General features: G+C 41.3%; 1 protein-coding gene across 4 annotated transcripts; it reads right to left on the bottom strand.

The window, feature by feature from the left end:
* Positions 1-1,082: 1,082 nt before the first annotated feature.
* On the bottom strand, positions 1,083-13,925 carry OGFRL1 (opioid growth factor receptor like 1). 4 transcript variants are annotated; one of them, XM_063152959.1, is made up of 7 exons: positions 13,625-13,925; positions 12,179-12,265; positions 11,556-11,637; positions 8,453-8,531; positions 8,296-8,362; positions 7,996-8,141; positions 1,083-6,026 (listed from the first exon to the last, which is right to left on the bottom strand). In XM_063152959.1, the coding sequence occupies exons 1-7, from the start codon at positions 13,877-13,879 to the stop codon at positions 5,270-5,272; spliced, it is 1,473 nt and encodes a 490-aa protein (XP_063009029.1). In that variant the 5' UTR covers positions 13,880-13,925; the 3' UTR covers positions 1,083-5,269. The 4 variants fall into 4 exon arrangements, with proteins under 4 accessions (XP_063009029.1, XP_063009030.1, XP_063009031.1 ...); XM_063152960.1 differs by having other exon boundaries at positions 11,556-11,634; positions 13,625-13,924; XM_063152961.1 differs by lacking the exon at positions 13,625-13,925 and adding an exon at positions 13,206-13,247.
* Positions 13,926-23,810: the final 9,885 nt, after the last annotated feature.

Genomic DNA, 23,810 nt, shown 5'->3' with positions numbered 1-23,810 from the left:
ATAAACCTATTCTTTAAATTCTTGCTTTCACCAAAGGTCTTAACTAAGTGTACTTAAGAACAAGGGCTGAAAAGGGAACACAGCTTTCAAGAAAAGAAACAGTTCATAGCCAACACTGAGCACAAAGATATTACAGAGACACAATGTGCACTCCCCTTGGAGAGCTGCATCTAAATATCCGTAAATAGTGAAACTGTGGTGTTGACCATAATGTGAGTTGAGGGGAGTTGTATATGCCTAGGCCTTTTTTGACCCATTTTCAGTCTCTGACAGCCATAAAAAATACCTTTTGACCAGTTACTCCAATTACAATTGGAACTGTGAACACATATCAAAACAAATTACCAAAATGTGGAATGATGTCCATCTTCTACATGATAACAATGCCAGATTCATTGATGCTGGTTGCTCCAAATCCAGAGGTAGCTCACTTCTATGTGGGCTAGGAATAGGTTTTCCATTTGACTGATTTTGCTTTTACACAGGTAAGAAAAAAATAAATCAACCCTGTTCTGCAGCTGGAATCTGACTTTTAACACTTAATTTACACTTTTAGCACTAGTCTACAAAAGGATTTATGTGCAAATATGTATTCAGAAGGAATTAGTAAGTTAGCATTGTCATCAACTTAAGACAAGCTTCTGCCTAAGCAGACATCTTCTGCCTAAAAACAGAAGAAACACGGGACATTTCCTGCCTAAACAGGTATTTTGTCATTAGAATCTCCCATGGCATTTAAAAACTGATTTGAAGTGGATTACTCTTCATCTTACAGTCCTTTTAGTACTGAGTTCAAATGCAGTAGAAATTCTTTAACAAACAGATCTGAGACAAATAAAAGACCACCTTCTCCACACAAAACATTATTAAAACATGGAAAACACAGCCAAGGGATCGAAGAGACAGAAAGAAACCACGAGTTCAAAACCAAAAAAATTCCTGCAGAAAAATGGGATCACTGTATAATTTCTTTGTTTCACAGCATATTTTTGTGGCCAGCACTGGAGGCAGGACACAAGGCTAGAAACATCTTTGGTTCTGATCCCCACTGGCAATTCTGAGGACAACATACATAACCAGCATGATATTGTCACACTTTTATTAATGGCAAAACTTGCTTCACATACTTGCATCTTATTCATAAATACAGCTTTTGTCAAGGAAATTCAATGTGATATGTTTCCTGCAAAAGTGTGGTGTAAAAAATTACATTTTCACCTAAACATATATAACTATAAATTGTGATCAGTACCATCACAACAGTCAGAAGAAGAAGGGGGTAAAATAACCTCTCAATTAAACAGATAGACATAAATTTTATTTAAAAACAAACAAGAGCTGTTTTCTATTTAAATCCAGTAAATGTCACTTGTCTTACCTCATTGGATCATCCATCAATATTGTACAAAGCTTTTAAGGTCTGTAAACCTTCTTTAAATATAGTACAGATATATGCAACTGCAGATTATTAGAATTATCCTGGAACAGTTCAGAGAGGCTTACACTAGGTTACAAGAAATATTAACAATGGTTATACAAATACCTAGTACATTAGAGTGCTGCAATTTTAGAGCAGGAAACTGAGGAGCTGACCCAAGCCAGGGAACAGCTCTCAAAGGATTATTGCACTTATTTTTAGCATCCTTCAAGATTTTATTTGAGCAATGTGAACACAAAGACCTCAGACCTGCTCCTAGATACGTGGACACATGTAACTACTCCTCTGCTCTGACTGGTCTGTGCTGCACACCTCATGCACCTAAGCCTTCAGTCTCTACACCAACACAGTATCAGGTACTGAGGCACACTTGTGTCTGGCACAGTAGGGCACAGAGCTGTAACTAACCTTAAAGTGCTGCATTTTTGCATGATTTGTATGATTGCCTTGTGTGTACTCATCTGTGTACTCAGTAACATTGTTCCAAGTTGCACATTCATATCCCCTCGCCATAAGATCCTTAAAATCAAATTCACAGCTATGTGCATGTACACACTACTCCCACTTAACAGCACCAGAGGCTACTCAGATGTACTTCCTTGGGAAGAACCTTCATATGGAAGGTTCTGTTCAATTAACATATGAACAGCTCAGATTCTAGTCTAACACTGGGCCAAAATACACTACTGTAAGTACACGGAAATCCCTGAATACTTAAGCATACAGCAAGACAAAAAGAAATTTAACAGTAAGCAAATGACTTGACTTTCTTTGCATACCCTCAGTTAGTGAAGTAATGGTTAACCACCTATGCACTGGCATCTATGAGAATACAATCATTTCAACACACATATACTGTATATATACTGTAAACCTGAAAACCAATACTTAGAAACTTCAAGCACGGGGTGCTTCTGGTTGCTAAGGCCATGATTCTGTAACAAAAATGCATACAGTGCACCCACTTGATACTCACAAATCTCAATGGGATGCTATGCTGTATGATTGCCCTGCAATAAATCCTTCTTTTAAGAACTTGCAAAATCAGAAGAAACAATTCCTCTATTAAAAGAATGAGAAACTGTCACATTTTACATAGAGCAGAATTTGTTAGTTAAAGCTGAAGTGTCCCATGGGAGTAATTCTGTTGATAAAGCGGTAAAACAAGGATTAGAGAGTGCAGGAGCCCACCTGACACAAAACCCCTCACTTACATAGTCCCCATAGGTCTTTGTAAGCAACTGATGTGCCACTACTCCTCTATGAAAACTGAGAGAAATATATTGAGTTGCAGACTAAAAAAAACCCCAAACATTGCAGAGTTAATATAGGTGTAAGTACCAAAGTTCTTGGCAATATTTTCAGATACCTTGGCCCCTTAATGCAGACAGCTCTGTCAGATTAAAAGTATTTTAAATACTTATGAACATTGAACCAGTAAGCATGTTGAAGTGAGAGATGTGTCATGATAATGGAATACTGCAGAGTAATCTTCTGGATGCACATCCCAAGAACTTTGTTTAAAATCAGGGCAAGATTTCTCCTTTTTTAATTCAGTAGACAAAAGATCTCCTGAGGTCATTGATGTTCAGTCAAATTACACTGTAAATATAATAACATTTCTGTCATCCCTTATTTCACATCCATACTCTGCATTTTCTGTAAAGTGTCTAACATTAATACTACAGTTCATAAATTGAAGGCTCTGTATAGCTTCTTATGCTATAGTTATGCTCCTTATACACAAGGTACCAATTTTCCCTGTGATACTCAAAAAATAGCGATGTAAGAACAACTCCATGAAGTTTGCACAGTTAGGCACTCAAGACTGAAGAAGTCATAGGCAGAAAATGAAGTGTCCTCCCCTTGCATATGTGGAGGGGCAGAGTCCTCAACTACACAGACCAGTTCTATCACAGCACCTCCTTCCCCTTCTGTTCTGAAGGTCAGAGGCAAACACGAACAAGGGGATCCCAGTTCATGTCCAGGGAATTGTGAAAGGCTTCTCAGGATCTTTCTGGCCTTAAATAGGTGGTGGCTGGAATTCTTTGGGCATTTCTGCTCAGACAAACTTAATGCTAACTTGAATGATCTGGATTACCCTAAAAAACAATTCATGTATATAAGTTCCTTTCCTCACAAGTCAGCACAGAAGAAGAAATACATCTTCCTTCTTCTCTGCTTCTTTAGGATGGAAAGAGTCTAATTTTTTTCCATAGGTACCAAGACCCCTAACTGCCTCTATTTGATCCCAAGAACTAGCGCTACTGGAGAAAAAAATGGATGATGGATTGCCATGATGGGCATTAGCAAAACAGAACACAAGACATTTTGTCTATGCTCCTAAACCCCTGAAAACTTCATAATTTAGAGTTATAAGACTTGAAAAAAGTCCTGTAGCATTTTGACTCTCAAACTGTGGTCAGCCTCTTGCCTTGTAACATTTAATCAGCAATACATTAAAGGCAGTGGATAATATGTACACTTTTAAACAGAAAATACATACAGAAGTTTTAGAGAATTTTAGAACTGTAGGAAGTCTGACTTGCACCTGCATTATTTTTAAATTCATATTCTGCACAACTAACTTGCTGGGTACTATCATTTGACTTGAGCAGCAGAAAATCAGAAGCAGCTACTCAGGGAGAGCAGACAGCTCTTTGGTAGAAGCTGGGAAAGATCTTAACAGTGAAAATCTTACTTGATGGGCTCCAGCCCAGCCAACAGACTGACCTGCCTTAAGTTTACATTGCTTACCAAAGTAACATAAAACTGTGAGAGACTTCTGATAGAGAGCAAAGAAAGGGAACAGACAGCTGGAAAGAAGTATCAGGACTGCATTTGTCTCTGAGACCAGTGACAGGTGATTGCATTGTGCAGATTCTACCCAAAACTGGCCAGGAAACATTGAAGCTCGAGTGAGACCCAACTTGCCATGCCTGGTGACCTTTTCTCTGATGGCTTTGCTGATACGGCAGTGCTCTGTGATAAAGACACTGCTCTTCAGCTCTTCAGAGGCTTTCCAGGTGCTGAACTCAGCTGGGGGAGTCATCTTGTTACAGCTGAGTAACAGAGAGCTTTCAAACTGAGACCAAATTTGAGAGATCAAAGAGATCCCCCCTCCCAGATTAGTTGTAACAAATGAGTCAAGAGAAGAGAGAATTTAACAGGGACTAAAAGAAGTCTAAAGTGCAGCTTCCCTTGTATCCAAAAACTATGGATACAGTTTCTCTTAAGTTAAAACTTTTATTCAATATACAGTGATTCCCAGCTGTACAGGACATGATATATGCTATCAATTGTTAAGTGCCTCCAACAAAGATGCTAATCTAAGCTAAAAGATACTGTGCAAATACTGCTATTAATCACCACCATGGTTCCTAAAAATGTGACCACTAGGGTAAAACACTGTGGTTTTGAAATAATTTCTAGTAATTTCCTAAATGGAAAACAAAACTTAAAGCAAGTTTAAAGGAAATTTAAAATTTTGATGTTCCAAGGCTTTTTAGTTGTTACACTTTATTTTTTTTCAATATTGGATGAATTTTAAAAAGTAGATACGCTTTTCTGTGCAATCTGTCTGGAAAACATAATGAATTTCTTAGCTTTCAATATGCACAATTGTTTTAAAGAGATACACCTGGCTGACTGCTGATAAACTGAGATTGAAAAAAACCAAAATTCATTAACCTACCAGAAGCCTAATCTGATGCATTTACAACAAGCATAGTCTTGTAAACTAACGCTAGATGGAAATTTCAACCAAAATTAACAAGCAATGAATAATTTTGCTTCATTTAAAGTGAAACAAGGATTTTTAAAATCTCAGACTCATGGTTTGAGCTCATCCTTAGTTTCTGTGGTGGTCCCCCCTGAAAGTGTATCCTTATCAAGGTTATCTTGTAGATCTGTTGACGGGTCATTTGAAGAATTCTCAGTGTTACATAAATCTTCCTCTATAACATCTGGGTGATTTCCACAGTCATTGTTCAGATTTTCATCATCTTTTTTGGAATAAGAAGCGTCCTCCTTTCTATCTGAATTATTAATTTCTTCTGATTTTGAAAGTTGACTGGTATCAGTGTCACTGTTCTTTTCACTGTTGTTCTGCCTAACAGCATCACAGTTCACTTCTTGTTCATCCTGATCATTTTCTTCCCCATTTTTTGTGAATTCTACCTTTCTTTCTTCAGTTATTTTACTTGCTGAGCTTCCACTTGCTGATGTATTCTTAGGCTCTTTTGGTTTCTTATGCTTAGAAATATGACTATTGGGAATGGAAACTGGAGATGCTGGCTTTTTACTTGCTTTGCTTCCCTCTGACTTCTGTCTTCTTGGAGGTCCCCAGATAAAATGCTCTGAGGGTGTATAATGTTGCTGGGCAAATCTCAGCAGTTTCCTCCTTTCTCTTCTGTCTCTAATAGTATACACAAAATATTCTAGAGCACTTTGCTTAATGTTGGGAATGGTATCTTCCACAAGAGCTTCATGCAGAATAAATTTTACCAGGGGAGATTTGAAACTCTCATATCCAAGTTCACCAAGGCTTTTCAGAATTCGAGTGATTCTCAAGTAGTTATGTTGAGACCTTTGAAAGAAATGGGTAAAAAAAATTCTATTGAATCAGGAAAAAAAACCACTTACAAATACGGAACAGGAACTGCAACTCCTCAGTCCTTTTTATCACTTCAGATATGTACTTCAGACTTCCTATATTTTCTCAAAGCTGCTGAAGCTTACTAGCACCTCCTCTGCTAGGATGTTGTGAGTGAAAATTAGTGTTTGTGAAAAGCACTGGGGGAGAGAGCTGAGAGCAAATAAAATCAAACGTACTGATTTTGATTCCTTCTGCTGTATGAGAAGGGCAACAAAGCTGGTGAAGGGTCTGGAAGCTGTAAGTCCTATGAGGAGCAGCTAAAGGTAGTGGGGTTCTTTATTTTGGAGCAACAAAGGCTCAGGGGAGACCTTATTGCTCTCTACAACTGCCTGAAAAGAGGCTGTGGCAAGGGGGGGTTGGCTTCTTGTCCAAGGCAACAACTGGCAGGACAAGGGGAAACAGCCTCAGGTTGCACCAAGCTGAAGTTCAGGTTGGGCAGGAGGAAAATTTTTTCCCTGAAAGAGTAGTTAAGCATTGTAACAGGCTGCCCAGAGAAGTGGTGGAAACATCATCCCTGGAAGTGTTCAAAAGATGAGCAGATGTGGCACTTAGTGCTATGGTTTATTTGATATGGTGGTGTTTGGTCAAAGATTGGACTCAATGACCCCAGAGGTTTTTTAATGATTCTATGCTGTTCTCCTTCTGGAGAGAAAACCCAGTCTCTTTGTAAACAAAAGGGTTTGTAGTGTATTCATGGTGCAGCTATGGAACAGGGCTCACTGCACTTCACTCAGGGTATTTAAAAGCTGGGTCTCCAGTCTAGACTAGCACCTGCACTACTGATACAGTCAGGGCTGGGGGAAAAACAGGCACCTCTGGAGAGTAAGTGCCACTGTTGTAGGAAATATCAAAGAGAAAAGGAACTAATTGTCTTCTGCAAGTGCTTGTGAAAAGGCCTTTCCCTTGTGAAGCACACCTTAGTATGCAGTAGAACTTTTATGTTTGAATTTTAGATTAGATGGATAAAATTAGGCACAGAGTCCCAAATCCTGACTTAAAACTGAAGCTACTCACTGGAAAGAACAGGAGTGAAAGCATGCAGTAACATCTGGACTTCCTGAAAACCTGTTTTATCTGTGGCCTGAGTCTGAGCCCACATGCATATTGGTTCATACAATGTTAATGTAAAATTATTAACAAATTATTCTCACTATTCACCTGGAATCCATCAGAACTGTACCTACAAGTTTTTATCATGACAGGAGAACAAAATGCTGCAAGAAAACATCCTGCAGCTCTAAGCTCAGAGATATTAGGAAGTGAGCAGAGAATCTGAAAAGAGGTTTTGGTACAATTAATCTGTATGAGACAAAATTCAGTACAAACTTAGGATCCACACAATACCAATGTAAAGCAACTGATATAATTTACTGAACATTGGGCCAAGGCTTGACGTAACATGTTTAAACCTTTCCAGATCAGCATTTCAATTAAAAAAAATTAAATACAAAGTATTTCATGTTTTGAGGAGGGAGGGAAATCTTTTTACTTAACTTTCATAAAGGTGTGGAGAATTTAATCTTTCTCAAAAAGAAATGTAAATACAAAGACAAGTCACTTGTTTTTTCCTAAGTGAGAAGCAGCACTTTGGGATTGGGTGAAAACAAATTCAGTACCATGACAAATTAGTTTGAAGCTGGGATCTTCTTCAGCACCATCTAAAATTGTATTTTCAAGGAATTCAATGATGTCAGTCCAACTGGCAATGAGTGAGAAGAAAAATCAAAAAAAGGGGAAAGAGGAACATACAGAAAGAAGCACAAACCAGGCATCAACTATTTATTTTTCCCTTTTTTTTCCTGGCAGTCTTTGGAAAAAATATCTTTGCTTTCTCTAAAAAAGAAAAGGATAAAGAGATTCTATAGCAATTCTAGCAAGTGAAGTGAATGTCATTACTTACTCATTCAAATGCTGAAATCTTTCTTGCCAGTTAGAAGCTCGTGCTACATTTCCAGTTTTATCAATTAGTTTTATTCCAAAAAACTCCAACATCATTTTATAAGCCAAAAGGAATCTTCTAATTGCTTCTTTTGTTTTCTTGAATTCCTAATGGACAAAGAATATGTAAGAGTATGTCTGAAATTCTTAATGGCACTAAAGCAAGTACTTCTGCATTGTATAAGACAACTCTACATTACGAAAAGCAGTTATATATTAAAATTACAGTGATGGTTTGTATGGAGCTCAATATTTGAATTACCTCAATTTCATATGTAGTTAATTCTTTAGCATAGAAGTTCAGACCTTGTTCCCTTAGTGGAAAAAGCCTGTTAAAAGAAGAAGTGCATTATGGCTCAGTATAAGAATGCTTAATCAAATTAATGCTTTGAAACAGAAATAGGTAATAATTAACCAACCACTGTATGTAAGTGTGGTTATGTTCCAGTTTTTCATAGTCTCCTTTCCATTTATTTAGGACTTCTTCAATATAAACCCCTGCATAAAAATAATTTGAAAAACTGTTAGGTAGCCATCAAAACCAGCATGTTAAAATAATGACAGAACACATACTTTGTCTTTCATATACTATGTGAAATAAGGTCTATTGCAGCCATAAATTAATTTTAATTCAAAAATAATTTAGTTACTAAAACCTAATTAAAAAATAAGGTACTTATAAAATGTCAATATAAACAAAACAAATTGACTTATACTGAGTTACCAAAAAGTGAAGGAATGTGACAGCAACCTATGTAAAATATATAGAAGAATTCTCATGTCATAGATCCCTTTATCACACTGACTGGGAATTAACAAACTGCTCCCATAAGACACTGCACTGTGAATCACCCGTCATTGATTTTACAAGATAAAACTCTGCAGCTATCCATCCATCTATGTATCTATCTATCTATCTATCTAATCTTCATAGAAGAAAGCCTCAACTCTTTAGGAAATCTCCCATACCAGGGATATCTAATACCTTGGAAGCTGCAAATACCATTATGATTGGGAAATCTTTCTCAGTTAATAGTGGCCAAGCACAACACTGCTCATGGAATCAGTCACGGGCCAGGGCACTTTTCCAGGTACTACACAGATATACAAAATACATAAAAGGATGGTCCTTATTCCCAAAGCTGTACAATATCTTTCCATGAATGAGCACTGTGTTTGTCTGTTTCTACTCTGAAACCAATAACAGTTTCAGTACTGCTGCACAGCACCTCCCAAAGCCAAATAGCATAGGAGCAACCTAAAAATCCCAAAGCCCCATGTAGATAGTCTCCTACTATACATTAAAGATGCCTCTTCACCCAGTGAAATTTTCCATTTGGGTCTAAATGGCAAAGGAGGACACATTTGATACTTTTATCTAAGAAGTGAAAAAAGCAGCTAGGCTAAGGGGCTGGTAAGTACATGGGGTTTCTAGTGTAGGAAAAGCTGGAAAAGGACCTTGGAAAGAGGACCTTCACTATCACTGCATCATATCCAACCTATATTTCAAGTATTGGAAAACTTGCTGCTCAGACCCAGGGCAGAGAGACAAACAGGCCAGCTCTGATCCAGAACCACAAAATAAATCTGTAGGTCATGGGACTAAACTTCACATCTAGTATTGCACTAGAAATGTTTTGGGATTTTTAAACAACATTCTCCATTAATTCAGTCCTTAACCTGGTAGCTAAGACTCCCTCCAAACACTCTCACAGATCCACAGACTTGGGTCAAGGTGGTGGTTACTCCTTTCCATTCTGAATGGAAACAAACTTATGCATAGCCAGAGTTCACAGCCAACAACATGTCAGCCTCCATGGCTTATCAGCTACCTTTGACATTACTAACTGTGGTTTTCTCCTACAATACTAAGAGAAATGTTACTCTTTACAAATTTTGGGAGGGAAGCCCTCCTACAGCTTTCATGACTATCTCTTTTCATAGCTAATCCTCTTGAACTGCTCCTTCATTTTGGACCTTTAAAGGAGCTCTTCCCCATAACCATTTCTGTCTTTTAGTTTCAGAGCCATATGGTCCCCAGGTTCACACCGACCTCACTGCCCTTAGCTTTCTTTCTATATCTGTTCTCTGTGTAATGTCTCCCAAATCTGCTACTTCTTTACTGGCAATTCCCAGACCCACCTGTTCTTCCAGTCAAGCTAAAACTGACTAAAAGCATCTGTCTATGGGTATCTAGATAAAGCACAAGTCAGCTAAAGCGAAAGTCTTATCTTTCTTTCACAACCTGAGTTATCTTCTCACTTGCTAAGGGTATTACTGCTATCTTGTCTATAAACAGTTCTCATCTTCAACTTTTCAGTGTGTACATTTTTACAACCTTCTGTGTAACATTCCTTTCCAACCAGCTTCCTATCTGAACTCTCACACTTTGCATCTCAACTTTTTTCCCTGACCTTGAAAAGTGCTTTCTTGTCATGCTTACACCTACCCTGAATGCTGCTGAATGCAGCTACCCTGAATGCTGGGAAGATCATCTTTCTAGACTGTTACTTTTTTATACAGACCTGCTTTTTTTGCTTTGCATTCTTCCATTGTGAAACCTTGCTCTGTAACATCAAACAAAAACTACACACCTTCCCTTCCAAAGCCTTTGTGACCTGTCCCTCACTACCTTATCAGAACCCATTTGTTGCTATGAGACTGATCCTGCTTCCAACAGGATCCTGCCTCAGAGGCAGCCTACACATCTCACTCCTTCTGCACTCCAACATGCACTTCACTATTTCCTACCAAATCACTCTCATGCTGAGAGCATCCTTTGGCAAATACCTTCAAAGTAACCTTGTCACCGTTCTTTTAAAATTCAGAAAATCTTATTTTTGGCTTCAGTTTGTCTTTTTTGCTAATGGCTAAGCTCTCATGTGCTGAGACTCCTGTCTATCACCCTAACCAAGACTGCTTTATTGCCTCCTCCTGCTTCTCCATCTGTCTGCTATCCTGTTGTCTCTCATATGTCAACTGCAAACTCTCTAGAGTAGGGCTTGTCATCTTTCAGCTTCTCCTGTGTTTGTGCAGAATGCTGCATATGAGGTTCTTGCTCCACTACCAGAACCACTAAGGACACTGAGAAATGGCTTTATTATTGGGATTACAATAATAACACAAAAGATTAAAGCACATTTTTTCCCTTTACACAATTCCAGGGTTATCCCCATAGATCACTGCCACTCCTATTCAAACAGCAAGTTGGTGCAATATAGTGGAAGAACTTTATCTTTGTTTACTAAAAGGTACTGCCACAAACAGTGGTACTAACAACGCCTTGTACTACTTCATGCTGATAATGTCTAAGAAAAGCACCACCTCCCTAGAGTGAAAGCTAACTCTGTTCTAAGCACAAACTGCTCTCGTGTTATCAATGTGCTACTCCAACATGGGAGGTTCATGTTCAATATATTACATACACCTTTAATTTGTCTTAATTATCACCACTGTTTCAATTTGCTACTGTCATTAGTGATCATTCTTTTGGTATCACGGTTATTGTGGCAGATTACTCACCATCAGGTTTAAATGGGATTTTGTTTTTGTAAAACCGGAGATTGCACAAGTCATTTTGATACCGAAGATCTTTAAAGTTCTGCTAAAAGAAAGGAAACAGGACATTACCAGCCCACAAAAACCTACCAAGACTATCCAGAAAGTGATATTAGGCTCTTTGAATAATTTAAGGACAAAAAAATTCAGAGTTTTAGGAACCACAGAGTTCTAGTCATGCACTTAAAGACTCAGTTTAAGGATCTGAAAATTCTTTCTGGCTGGTACCTTCTCCTACTGAGGCAGCAGCAAGCATAGCAGCACCCTCCCCCTTCAGTCTCAAGGAACTTGAGAGACAAATAATCAGTCAGGCAAATTTTATGATCTTTGATATCTTTGATATCCAAGGCATAAGCCTTTTCCTGGGCACCATCCACACTTCCCAGGCTTACACATATCATGTGCTTGCCTGTTTGCCTGGGATGAAAAGACATTATTTCCCTCCCACTCGCATATGTTGTGTCTCAGCTTTTTGGTTTGTGTATCACTTTTTGGTTCTCATTTCTTGTACTTTGTGTTGTTCAACACAAAGGTTTTAGAATGTTTTTTTATTGAAAAGACAATTTTAAACCATAAAATGTTCTTACTGGATACTGGTGTCGGTACTTGTATAAATCTCTTGCTGCGTAGAAGCTTCTCTTTGGCTTGGCTGTCAGCTCAGCTCCATCACCACTCTGAAACAGAAAGCAGATAATAATCATACACAAACCCCCTAAATAGCATACTTGTATAATATTCAAATAATTACTTTTCATTATGGGTTTCAGCAATGTAAACAAACATAAGTGCATGTATTTGTCTGCTGTTTCGTCAAACACTGAAAATTTCCCTGCTCAATACTTACACAACACACTTTAAACATAAGTTAAAATAATTAGTCTAAAATACAAAAGCAAGACTACGTATTGTCCTTCCAAAGAGGCTGAATTTGAGCTAAATCAAGTCTGATTGTCATTTCTAAATGCAAGACTTCAAAGTAATCTGGCAAGTGCTAATACAAGATGAAATAAGTAACTGATCTTGAAAATGCAGAGACACAGAGACGCCACCACTATTTTAAAAAAACCCACCAAACAAACAAAAAAAAGTCGTGTACATAGACTTAATTGCTACTATTGCACCCTGTGGAAAATAGTTACTAAAAATATTTCATTCTACTCCTTGCAATACACGTAATAGGTTAAAGTCAAGCTTAAAAGAGGAAGTTCTCTGGGACTGCACTGGGCATTTGCCATTCTTACTGCCCATCCTACGGCTTATCAACTGTACACTAATGTCAAACAAGCAACTATGTTCCTTCCTCCTTTCACAAAACCAGCTTTGACCATACCTGCAGGCAAAACACACTTGCTTGAACAAGACACACCCCTTGACACTTGGTTATCCGGCACTAGCATCACCATGTAACAAGCAGAAACGGGAAAGGCACTTAGGCTTACTTAATTTTGTTTGGTCTCTCAAACAAAACACGATATATCTAGCAACCTAAAAAAAGACGCAGCTGCTCCACCCTACATAAAATTATTGTCAAAAGAACATCTTATTTCTTTAAGCTCGGCATTTACCAAGCTGTCTGAAGAAGAGAAACTCGCTCTGAAAATTCGTCACACCCACCGAGGAGTCACAATTCCATTGCCACATAGGATCGAATATTCAGACTTTTACCCTGTTTAATGAAGAGGCCACATTAATTTATAACACAGCCTTCCCTGGAAACAGCAGCAGCGGGAATGTCAACGACACCAAGGCCTCGATTTTCTCCCAATAATGAAAGGGGAGGGGTGGGGAGAGATAAAACCGGGCTCGTCCTTAGCGGAGATGCAGCGCTGGGCTATCCCCAGCCGCTCCGGGCGCTGGCAGGTGCCGCCGGCAGCAGCGCGGGCCCGCGAGTGCCGCAGAGCAGCGGGAGCGGGGCCGCCCGGACCGCGGCTCGGCTCGGCTCGGCTCGGCTCGGTCCGCCCGTTCCCGCCCGCCGGGCCCGCGGGCAGGGCAGGGCAGGGCGAGGCGGGGCCGCGTCCGGCGCTTGCCGGTACCTGCTCGGGGCTGGCGGCGTCCGCCTCTGCCCGCTCCGCGTCCTCCTGCGCCGGCGGGGCCGGCGGCGGCTCCCCGGGCCGGCAGTCGGCGGCGGGCGGCTCGGGCGGCTCTTCCCCGCCTCCCGCGGCGGCGCACACCCCCTCCTGCCGCCGCGGCTCCGCCGCCTCGGGCTCCGAGTCGGTCTCCCAGGTGGAGTCGCAGTCCTCCACCGTGGTGGGCTCCTTGAAGCTGACCCCGCTCAGCAGGCTGCCCATCGGCCCGGAGGCCGCGGAGGCCGAGGGCTGCGAGCGGCCGCCGGCTGCCTACGGCTGCGGCATGGCGGGGCGGGGCGGCGGCGGCCGGGGCTGCTCCCCGCCCGGCCCCAGCCCACGGACACGCGCGGGGCGGAGCTGGAGGCGCCGGGATTTCCACAAGAAACGCGCCCAGCCCTGGCGGCGGGCACCGGGCAGCGCCCGGCCGCCGGCACCGCGGGTCGGGCGGGGCGGCTCAGGGCCCGCCCGCCACCGGCCAGGCCGTGCCAGAGGGGAGAGGGAGAGGGAGAGGGAGTTCACCCTCCGAGCAGGTGCGCCCCGCGGGGATTTCACGGCCCGGAGGCGACCGCGCTGTCCCCTGAAGGCTTCTGAGACAAGCAAGCAGGTGCGGGTGCTCATGGAGAAGAGCAGGGATGGCGGCTGTCCCAGAGCAGCGGTGTGGGAAGGAGAGGCTTTGAGTGACAGAAAGTGGTCCTGACGCCTGCAGTGAGCAAGCTCCGGCTGTCCACTAGACATGGGAACTGTTGACCCCAAAGAGTGTACAGGGACTAGAGAAGACAGGAATGGAGGAGGTAATACTGCGGTAACCAGCCAGTTTTGGCTGCTTCTAAAATTCTTGCAAGTTTGGGGATGAAACTGACATGGTGTTCAAGGACCATTTTGAAGGGGCAGTGAGAGTGTGTTTTGTATTTGGCCAGTACCTGTCTTTTGGACAGAAACACTGCCGGGACTGAAGAGCTGATGAGTTGACAGCTTAGCACATTGTTCCAGTGCCTACTCTCACGCTCATGTCTAAAAACATGCCCTAATTTCTAACCAGGGTTGGTAGGCTTCCCCCTCAGGGATTTCTGCCTTCTCCTTAAAGAGAATTCTGCGATGTCTGGTGACCACTCCTAAAGATGAGGAATATCATCAAGTCATCTCACTCCTCTTCTTGGTAAACCAAACATGTTGAGTTTCTTCAGCGTCTTGCCATAAATTCCCTTTCACATTCCCTCATTCCAAGTTGTACCTTTTTTGTCTGCTGTGTGTTTCATGTTTTAGCATCTGTTTCAAGTGCAAGTCCCAACATTTTAACTGGGTGTCCGGATCATCAGTATAGAGGTGATTTCATCTATATATTCTTGTTTCCCTATCCACTCTCTATAAAGTGAAGGATCATTTTAAGCCAAGTTGCTACAGTGTCATGCTTAGATGCACTCATGTCACTCATCCCTAACCCTCCTTCAGGTCCATTTGAAGCATGTTAGCTGCACCCACTGACACCAAACACAAGAAATTTCTGAGATTGCCCTGGTTTGTCAGACCTTGTTCCAGGCAAGTGTATTTGCAGCAGTAGCTCACCTAGATACTGTCACAGGCTGACCCGTGAGCCTGCCATACAGCTCAGTCTATCCCTGCTGCCCATGCCCCTGCTGCCTCCCACCATCACCCACCTTGGCCAAGACATTTCTCCTCCTCCTGTGCTCTTCATGCAGATCAATGAAGCCCACTCAGCCTTTCCAATACCCCTTAGTCACCATCATGCCAGCTGCTCCTCTCCTCAGGACCCAGCTATTCCCACTGCCAAGATCAAAGCTAGTGGCCCAAACCAAGACTTCCTCTCCACCCCCAGCCCTGTAGGTTTTCAAGGTCTACTGGAACTTTTTTGATATGTGATATTAAGGAATGCATGTAGCATACAGGAAAGTTCAGTCTCTTTTTTTGCCAGCAGACATCATTTAAATAAAGAATGAAAAATCCCCATCAAGCAGGAAGAAGAAAGATTATAAGAGGGCAAACTAAGACTAGATGCCAGGGCTGCAGTTGAGGGAACAGAGTATTTTATAACACTCATGCTTATATATCACATTTTTGGAGAGTTCCCTCTTCTTTGATCTCATTTGGGGGAATGAGGTCATTCTTTCCTGCTTCCACAGTATCTCCTCCCATGTTGTTGGCAGTTTGAAGGAACTGACTTAAGAAATTCTGACGTCTGGAACACATTTTTCTTGTCTACCTGCAGACCAGGTACTTCCATTGGCCAACATCTAAAGGCTCAGAATAGACCAGTCCTGCTTCCTCTACCCTGCTACAGCTTTTGTCAAGGTTCCTTCACTGGAATTGTGTTTATACTATGGACAGTGGAGCTTCAAAAGCATGCCTTCCATGAGCATCAAATATCAGGGGAAGGTTTTGATGACATTTCAGTTTGCATGGCAGTTAATCCCACAAACACACACACAAAAAAAATCTTTCTGCAAGAAAGCTCAATTTCTTGTGCAAATAACTGCACTTTAATATAGAAAGCTCAGTTTTACCTGAAGAGCAAGGCTGTCAGCCAAGTCTCAAAGCTGTCGACCAAATCTCATAATAGAATTTTAGGTGGATTTTTAAAAGATCTGGATCTCAGAGCACTGATAAGAACTGGGAGTCAAATGAGCTGGTGGGAGAACTCACCAAGCCACTCCCCATGATTTACCATCAGTTCTGGTTAACCAGGGAGGTCCCAGATGACTGGAGGTTAATCAGTATGATGCCCACCTACAAGATGGGTGTCTTGGGGTGATTTTACAATGAGTAGTCTATTCCCTTATCATCTGCTGTATGCCCAGAAATGGTTGTTGTAGCTTTAAGGTGGGTTTGGCAGGAGGGAGGAGCCTTGAGACTCTTTCATGGGCATTTTCAAAGCTTCATTCCCCAGGCATCCCTGGCGCCGTGCAGACTGTGTCCTTTTTTTTTGCTTAGCTAGCTTGGTTTTTGTTAGCTTAGGCAAGAAGGGTTATTTTACTCTCCCTGGCCTTGGAGAGGCTGCTGCAGCAATCCTTGGGTGGCTTTTTTTCCAAAATGAACTGGTTTGGTTTTGGTGTGAGACCCCAGAGAATGACCAGCAGGAGAACAATTGGCTGGGGACTGCTCCACCTCGGCCCCAGAGCTAGTGAGAGAAAGGAGACCAAATCCACCTCCTTCACCTGCTCTGAAGAGAGGACCAACACCAGAGACTCACCAGATTCCCATCTGTTTTGCTGGAGCTGCTGTGTGAACCTTCTATTTTGCCTTTTCCTTTTTTTTCCTTAAGACAGGAGGAAGCAGTTTTTTCTCCCCACCAGGTTGCCAGCCATTGTGGTTTTATTTTTTTTTCCCTTGGCATTTTGAGTTTTTTGTTCTGGTGGTAGTGGGGGATTTGCCCTTTGCCAGGTGTATGTATTTTTCCTTTGAACAATGTGTTCTTTCAGGTTTGCAGCTTATTGCTGGTTCTAGTTGTGAACTAGAGGCAATTGGGATTCATGAAGAGGCTCTAGCACCCTAAATAGCTTTGTTGGGTGGTATTTCAGAGCTTGAACAGATTCCCCCAAGACACATCTTATTTAGAAAAAAATAAATTCCATTACCTCACAGTCAGGACTGGTAGTCATTTTTGGTAGTGAAGGTAGTGAATTTATGGCACTTGAGTTCACTAAGTATTCCTGTACAATGGAAGATGAATAAGTGCTAAAGACCTGTTTCAATCAAGTAGTTTGTCACATAACACAGGTGAAAAACAACAGAAGACCTAGGGGACTGCAAATCACTGTACATCAAATACAGACTTTCATAATGCTTATAGAAATAAGCACTTCTGATTATATATATTCATATACATCTTAAACAGAACAGGTTATTCTAAGCTGTGGTTTTTTTTCTTTGATGAGGACATGGTTTTATGAGGACTTCAAAGTGGAAACCACATTGCTTTCTCAAAGCTAATGCTGCGTGTGATAACTGTTAAAAAATTATTAAAAATGCAGTAATTGTAATACTTTATCATTATCTTGGGAGGATGCTTGGAACAGGATACCAGAGAGGTCAATTAACAACTGTGGAGAGACTTACCAACCTAATATTAAGGTGATATAAAGCTGGGAGGGATTATGCTTCCGTAGAGGATATAGTAGACTACAAAACTGCTTTGATAAATGACAGAGGAGGGTAAAATAAATAACATTGGTAAAATGAAATTTAGTTGAGCTAATGTAAAATGATTCACAGTGGATATTTAAACATACAAAGGTAGATTTAGGAAATGCAGAAAGGCATTGATGTGACAGAAATGTCTGAGAGCTACAGTATTATTTGCATACATTTAGACAAGGGTCCAAATGTATTTGGACATGAACACTGGGAAAGTGTTCAAAGTCATACAGGCATGACAATTTTTTGTATGAAGTGGCTGTAGCTAACTGGTATTTTAATGGAGTTTGTTACCTCATTTGCTTATTTTTTGTCTATGGTGAATGTTAATTCTCTTCTCTAGTCCAGTAATGCCCCAGACTGCTAAATGCCAAGCTTGATGTAGTAGCTATAGAAGGTGAATCTAATTTATAAAGTTCTCCACAATTTCCCTCTAGTGAGTGTCATTGGAATTGATTAACTAACTGTAAACTCAGAAGTCAGGTTGCATATTTCCCTAAATTTGTTTCTATTGGAATCTGAAATTAATTTACAGTGAAGAAAAGACTTCACATAAATCATGCCAGACGTGACAGATCAGTGTATTAAGCTCAGCAAAGCCAGTGGAAGTTCTCTCATTTTTGCTGGTTATGACTACGAAATTGAAGACCTGAACTGAAGCCCTGTTTATTGGAGTGTCTTGCACTACAAGTCTGTAAAAGTCACTTCAGAACAAATTAATAGAGGAGTATTTTACTTTAAGATGATCTGTCTAGGTGTCAGAGAGGCAGTCTCAGTGTAGCCCTTAAGCCTCTAAGATTCTTCTTGTTGTCTTTCAGATGGAGTTTGAGCAGCCACTTTCTTGAGAGGAAACTGATCCAGTCCTGGCATGCAGCATGGTCTAAATGAATTGCTGTGCAGAAACCCTTGATTTATAGCTGGAATCCTACATCATCCTTGTGATGGACTGGAACCAGGTACCCAGGTTGGCACTACCAGCTCTTCTGTAGTGGGCTTGCCTACGGTGCATCAGCAGGGTCAGCTGCCTGACATCAGTGATAAGAAAGGACATTCACTTGCCAGAAGTTCACTCAGGTGATGCCATTAAGTTTTGCTGAAGGGCTCCTGGAATGCACCATGCAAGCTAGTAATTTTGGCGGTGGAACCCAGTGAGAAATTCTTCTCCCTGAAAGACAAACTGAGAGTGTGATGCAGAGGCTCAAATGCAGGTGTCCAAGTGCCTTTGGAGATCCCTTAGTGTATCCATCTTCTGCTGCAGAAGGGCACTGGTGCTCCATAGGCTCAGGAGGTCCCGTGGTGTAACTGCCAGCCCCATGAAGACATTTTGGCTACTCTAGGTTGTCTCCAATGATGCACCTACTATGTGCATGCTTACCATATATAGTCATAGGCCAGCTACATCTGTATGTGACTGGTTGGTTGGCTGGATCCCTTTGAAAGCTGCTGGTCTGTATTGACCAGAGCTGCATTTATCTATTGCACTATAACACCCCTTGTTATCTTCTGGCATATAACAAGGGGTGTTATCTTCTGGCATATCTCTGTGTAAACACATAAATTTAGGTGTTTCCTTACAAACTTGATCCTTCCCCTAATGTGCCTGAGCATCCACATGTCTGGCGGTGTGCTACAGCACTCCCTCTGATGTATAAGTGGACATTTCTGACCTGACAGCACACAGTATCTCCAGTCTTGAACTTCCAGAATTGCTACATGAGGCACCTGTGCCAGATGGAGGACGTGACTTAGTATACTCAGAGTAGGCACAATGCCCCCAGCGCTGTATGGTTTTCTCCTCTGGGTCATTCAACAGAGACTGACATTCTTCTGAAGCCTGAGAAGGCTTCTCATTTAGGGAATTTATGTCCTGAAGTGTCTAACCTGTAGATGCTGAGCCTGAGCTAATTACAGAATGCTCCTTGTGTACTCCTATAGGGAAAAATAAGAACCTCCAGAGGATAATCCCTGTCATCCTGAAACAGGCATTTTAAATATGTAGGCTAAATCACAATATTGTTTGTTTCTACTGATTATAAAGAAAGCCAAGATCTAGCCAAACTCAGGTTTAGACATCAGACTTTCAAGCTGTAAATATTGCATGACATGATCCAGTCCCACATGCTTGAGGTTTTCTGAAAACACTGAATTTTGAGTACCCAGCTCCCATAGGAAAAGAGAGAGTATCCAACTGAGCTGGTGATGAGCATCCCTTTCCCTGGCATGAAGAGTATCTGTAATCAGGTCATATCAAGTAATACACTTTCAGTCAGAGACTGAGAGGACTCTTGTTTCAGACTGTCTGTTGCCAGGTACGCAGAACTCAAGAGTGCAAATCTCTTTAGAAAGAGACAGAGCTTTAACCTTCCTGTCACATCCTATTGAATTTCTTATGCATAAGATCAAAACGATAAGGAGATGAACAAGAAAAGTGCCTCCTCCTTGGTCTCTGAATGAACAGCCAGCCTTTGGCTCTCTGTTGAACAGACAAGTATGAAAGGCTCTAAGGAGATCAGAGCATCACACTACCCTGGTATGTCATTTGCTGTGCTTTATTTCCTCACCTAAACACAGCAGAAGTTGTGCAGAGCCCCTTCTCCATCCATAATGAATAGTAAATAATGAATCCCATTCTGCTCTGCTTGGGTTAAAGGGCCTCACTTTAGGGTGACATAAAGTCAGAGCATCTCCTGGGAGTGCAGCCAGGCAGTACCAACACAGGCCATGACCAGTTTGACCCACCTCTGTCAGCTGAAAGTGGAGCATGCACAAGCAGTAACACTTCAGTTGGACTGGACTAGGAGCTCATGCTGTCCCTGGTAGAAATATTGCCAATAAACCCCTATTTCAAGACCACAGACTCTGCTTGTTCTTTCTTAGCTGAGTTTTTATATGACTGTGTGAATTTATGTAGTTGTGATGGTGCAGCATAGCTATTTCAAAGATCTAACTGACGTCAAGATTGATGTGATTCATGGAAGTCATAGGATCCCTGCCACTGAAAAAATGTCCAGATTAAATGACATGCATTTGTGCAGTTCTATAGTTTACTTCTCAGCAGATGATTGTGGATTTCATACATTTCATCAAGGATAATTTGAAAGTGCCCAAAGTCATTGATCTTCAACAAACTCCTCAGCAGTTAGTTCCAGCCAGAAGCTGGCACAAGACCAAATTACACAAGTGGGACAACTGCAGGCCCTGACTCTGCCACCACCTGCTTTTCATCTTTTTTCATATCAGGCTTTTTACATCATCTGTAGAAAATCTACATAAATATATAAACTAGGGAAGAAATTCATCAGGGAGGCCATTTTTATTAGATCACTGATGCTCCACTGATGCTATGTTTTTAGCTTGTGATTAAGGCAAAGAGACATAGACTGAGACACAAAAGCAAGCAAACAGACACAACCAGAAACTGAAACCACTAACAATGCTGGCTTTCATGTGATTTTTATAACCATTGGGGTTAGTTCACTTAGTTAGACTATTCTGCACAGCTTTAAAGCACAGGTCCACATCAGTCCTGCCTGTTAGTCTTTGATGGCACTTTAAAGCAAGCCTTCCCCATGCCTGCCAGTCTCTGTGTGACTTCAGGCGGCCAGGCTGGAGGGAGATGATGGCAGAGTTGAGGAATTCAACTGCTTTGGAGTGATGAAGAGCAAGACATTGCTCACAGTCTGTGATGTGAGATGGGACTGAAGCATGTTATACTTTACACAATGTGATCCTCCTAGGAAACCCTGGCAGCAGTTTATATGAATGTGCACAGAATATGCACACATATTCTGGAATGAAAGGAGTGATTTTTTTCCCGCTACCTATCTTGTTGCCCCTTTAATATTCCCTATGTCAGATTTCCTTAGATCACCAGAATAGCATCATAATGCTATTGTGTTCCTCTATTCTGAAGAAAACATGATAGCAGAGCCTGTAAAAGCTGTTTATCTCTGTGGTGCCATCAGTACATTAAGGGTACTTGCCATCCCAACAAAGCATGCAAGGTGGTAAATTTAAAGAGATTAAATTCTGCTTCTAGTGACACAGGAGAACTAAGAATGGACAGGGATGATCTTTTCCTGATACGACAAATCTGAGTTATGTGTCAACAAATAACATAACAAATGTCCACTTTAGGAATCTGATGCAGTGAAGAAAATTATCAGAGTGCAGTGAGCACGTGCACTCTTGCAGAATTAGCCTGTTTCATTCTGTAACATGTGCTGTTGCAGCGGGAAGCCACCTGGCAGCTGGAATACAAGCAGCCTTTGACAGGCTCAGGAAACCATTGCCAGGCTTCCACACTGCTGTTTGACCAGGCTGAAAGAACCACCCAAACAGGCTCACTTCTGGCCTGAATGAAGAGATGAGTAAATAAGCACAACAACTTCCTTTTGCATGTGGCAAAGTGGGTCAGCAAAATATTGCTGGTAATGTGCTAAAATGCAGTGAATGCTTTGTACTTGATTTACTGCTCTGTGTGAACTCTGTATGTTTCCTTATATCATAATTAGGGGGTTGCTTGCAGCTGTGTTTGGGATGAGTCAATTTTTTAAAAGAAAAAAACCCACCTAGGTGAGCTGGCAATTTGGGGAGGAACAAAGGAGTATAAATTACATGTTGATTGATAGCATTGTTAAAAAATACTAAAAGCAAAACTAAAAAAGCCAATATTCTCACTATAATTACAGATGAAATCAGAACAGTGGATAAAACTGTTAAGATACTTTGTCAAATATTACATTTGTTACATTAGAGGTCATTACAAAGCAAAACACAAACCAGGACATGGGCAAAAGAGCACAGCCAAGTTCAGACTCAGCAGGCAGAGCTGAGGACAGGGAAAAAAAAGAGAAGGACTGATCCAGGCTAGGGACTGGAAGCAAGGAACAGTTTCCTTGCAGGGTAAATGCAGCTTGGTCAGGGGGCAGCAGGATGCTTACCAAGAGGCTAAGAATGACTAAACAATTTATATTTGTGTCACTATTGTCATAACAACAACAACAAAAAAAAAAAAAATCCCCACACTACAACAAATGTATGGCTAACAAGAAAAGGGACAATTTTTCTTCTTGGTGTCGACATCAAAAAGGACAAAGCCCCATTGTTATTTCTTAACACCATTAAAGCAATGGCATTTGCTGGCTTGTGATGTTTGTGGCAGTATTTCCTTGTGGCCGGAAGCTACAAGTTAAGAACAGGAGGTACTGTTAACATTGTATGGAACACAGGAGAGAGAAATATATAATGTATGTTTGTGTTCATTAAATGAATTCTTCAAAGGAAACAGGATAAAAAATAAAGATTGCCAGCCTTGCATGAGTAACAATATTGAGTCCTGTGGATGGGTTTTTTGGTTCAAACTCTGACACAAGCAATTCACTCTCCTGCAGATGCTTGCTGTTTCTAGAATGCAATGATCATCTCCTGGTTCTGCTTCAGATGAAAACAATGATTCATTTCTGTATTACATTTCTATGAAATTTGTCACCCTCTAACACCACTCATAGCTATCCTTAAGCAGGGAAATACTTGACAGGTCTGAGTGTGTGCCAGAGTGAAAAAATAAAGCACCTACACTAATGTAAACATCATGTTAGGCCTAAAAAGATAGAATAGGAACAGCCCTTTCCAGCACCATGTGTTTGAGCAGACACAGCGGTGGGATGTGTATCTAACTGTTTTGCTGTGTTCTTTCATTTACATTACAAAGGGATGTTTTTGGCAGAAAGTCAGAGTAAGCAGCATTCATTATTCCTTTAAGGGGCTTGATAATTCAGTATGGTAATATGCTGCAGGCTGTCAATGCTGTCAACCATCCACTAAGAGATAAATTAAACTTTGTTCCAGCATCAGTATTTCTGTATGCAGTCCTGAGATTTAATGAGATTGGAGATCTGACCATAGGGGTGAGAACTAGTGACATTTGATATGCTTGTGAAACAATTTTGGGTGAGGTAAAAACCACCAGGAACTGAATGAAACATGTGAAAGTAGTCATCAT

This window comes from Melospiza melodia, chromosome 3 (assembly GCF_035770615.1).
Source record: "Melospiza melodia melodia isolate bMelMel2 chromosome 3, bMelMel2.pri, whole genome shotgun sequence".
Taxonomy (NCBI): Eukaryota; Metazoa; Chordata; class Aves; order Passeriformes; family Passerellidae; genus Melospiza; species Melospiza melodia.
The sequence above is the reverse complement of the archived record's forward strand: the minus strand, read 5'-3'. Positions and strand labels throughout refer to the sequence as shown.

Excerpts from the sequence above, each read along its gene's own strand:
- OGFRL1 (XM_063152959.1), bottom strand. The coding sequence starts at position 13,879 with ATGGGCAGCCTGCTGAGCGGGGTCAGCTTCAAGGAGCCCACCACGGTG. Across the intron at positions 8,532-11,555 it reads AATCCCATTTAAACCTGATG|GGGTTTATATTGAAGAAGTC; the intron begins GTGAGTAATCTG and ends ATTTTTATGCAG. Across the intron at positions 6,027-7,995 it reads AGATTTCAGCATTTGAATGA|GTCTCAACATAACTACTTGA; the intron begins GTAAGTAATGAC and ends TTTCTTTCAAAG.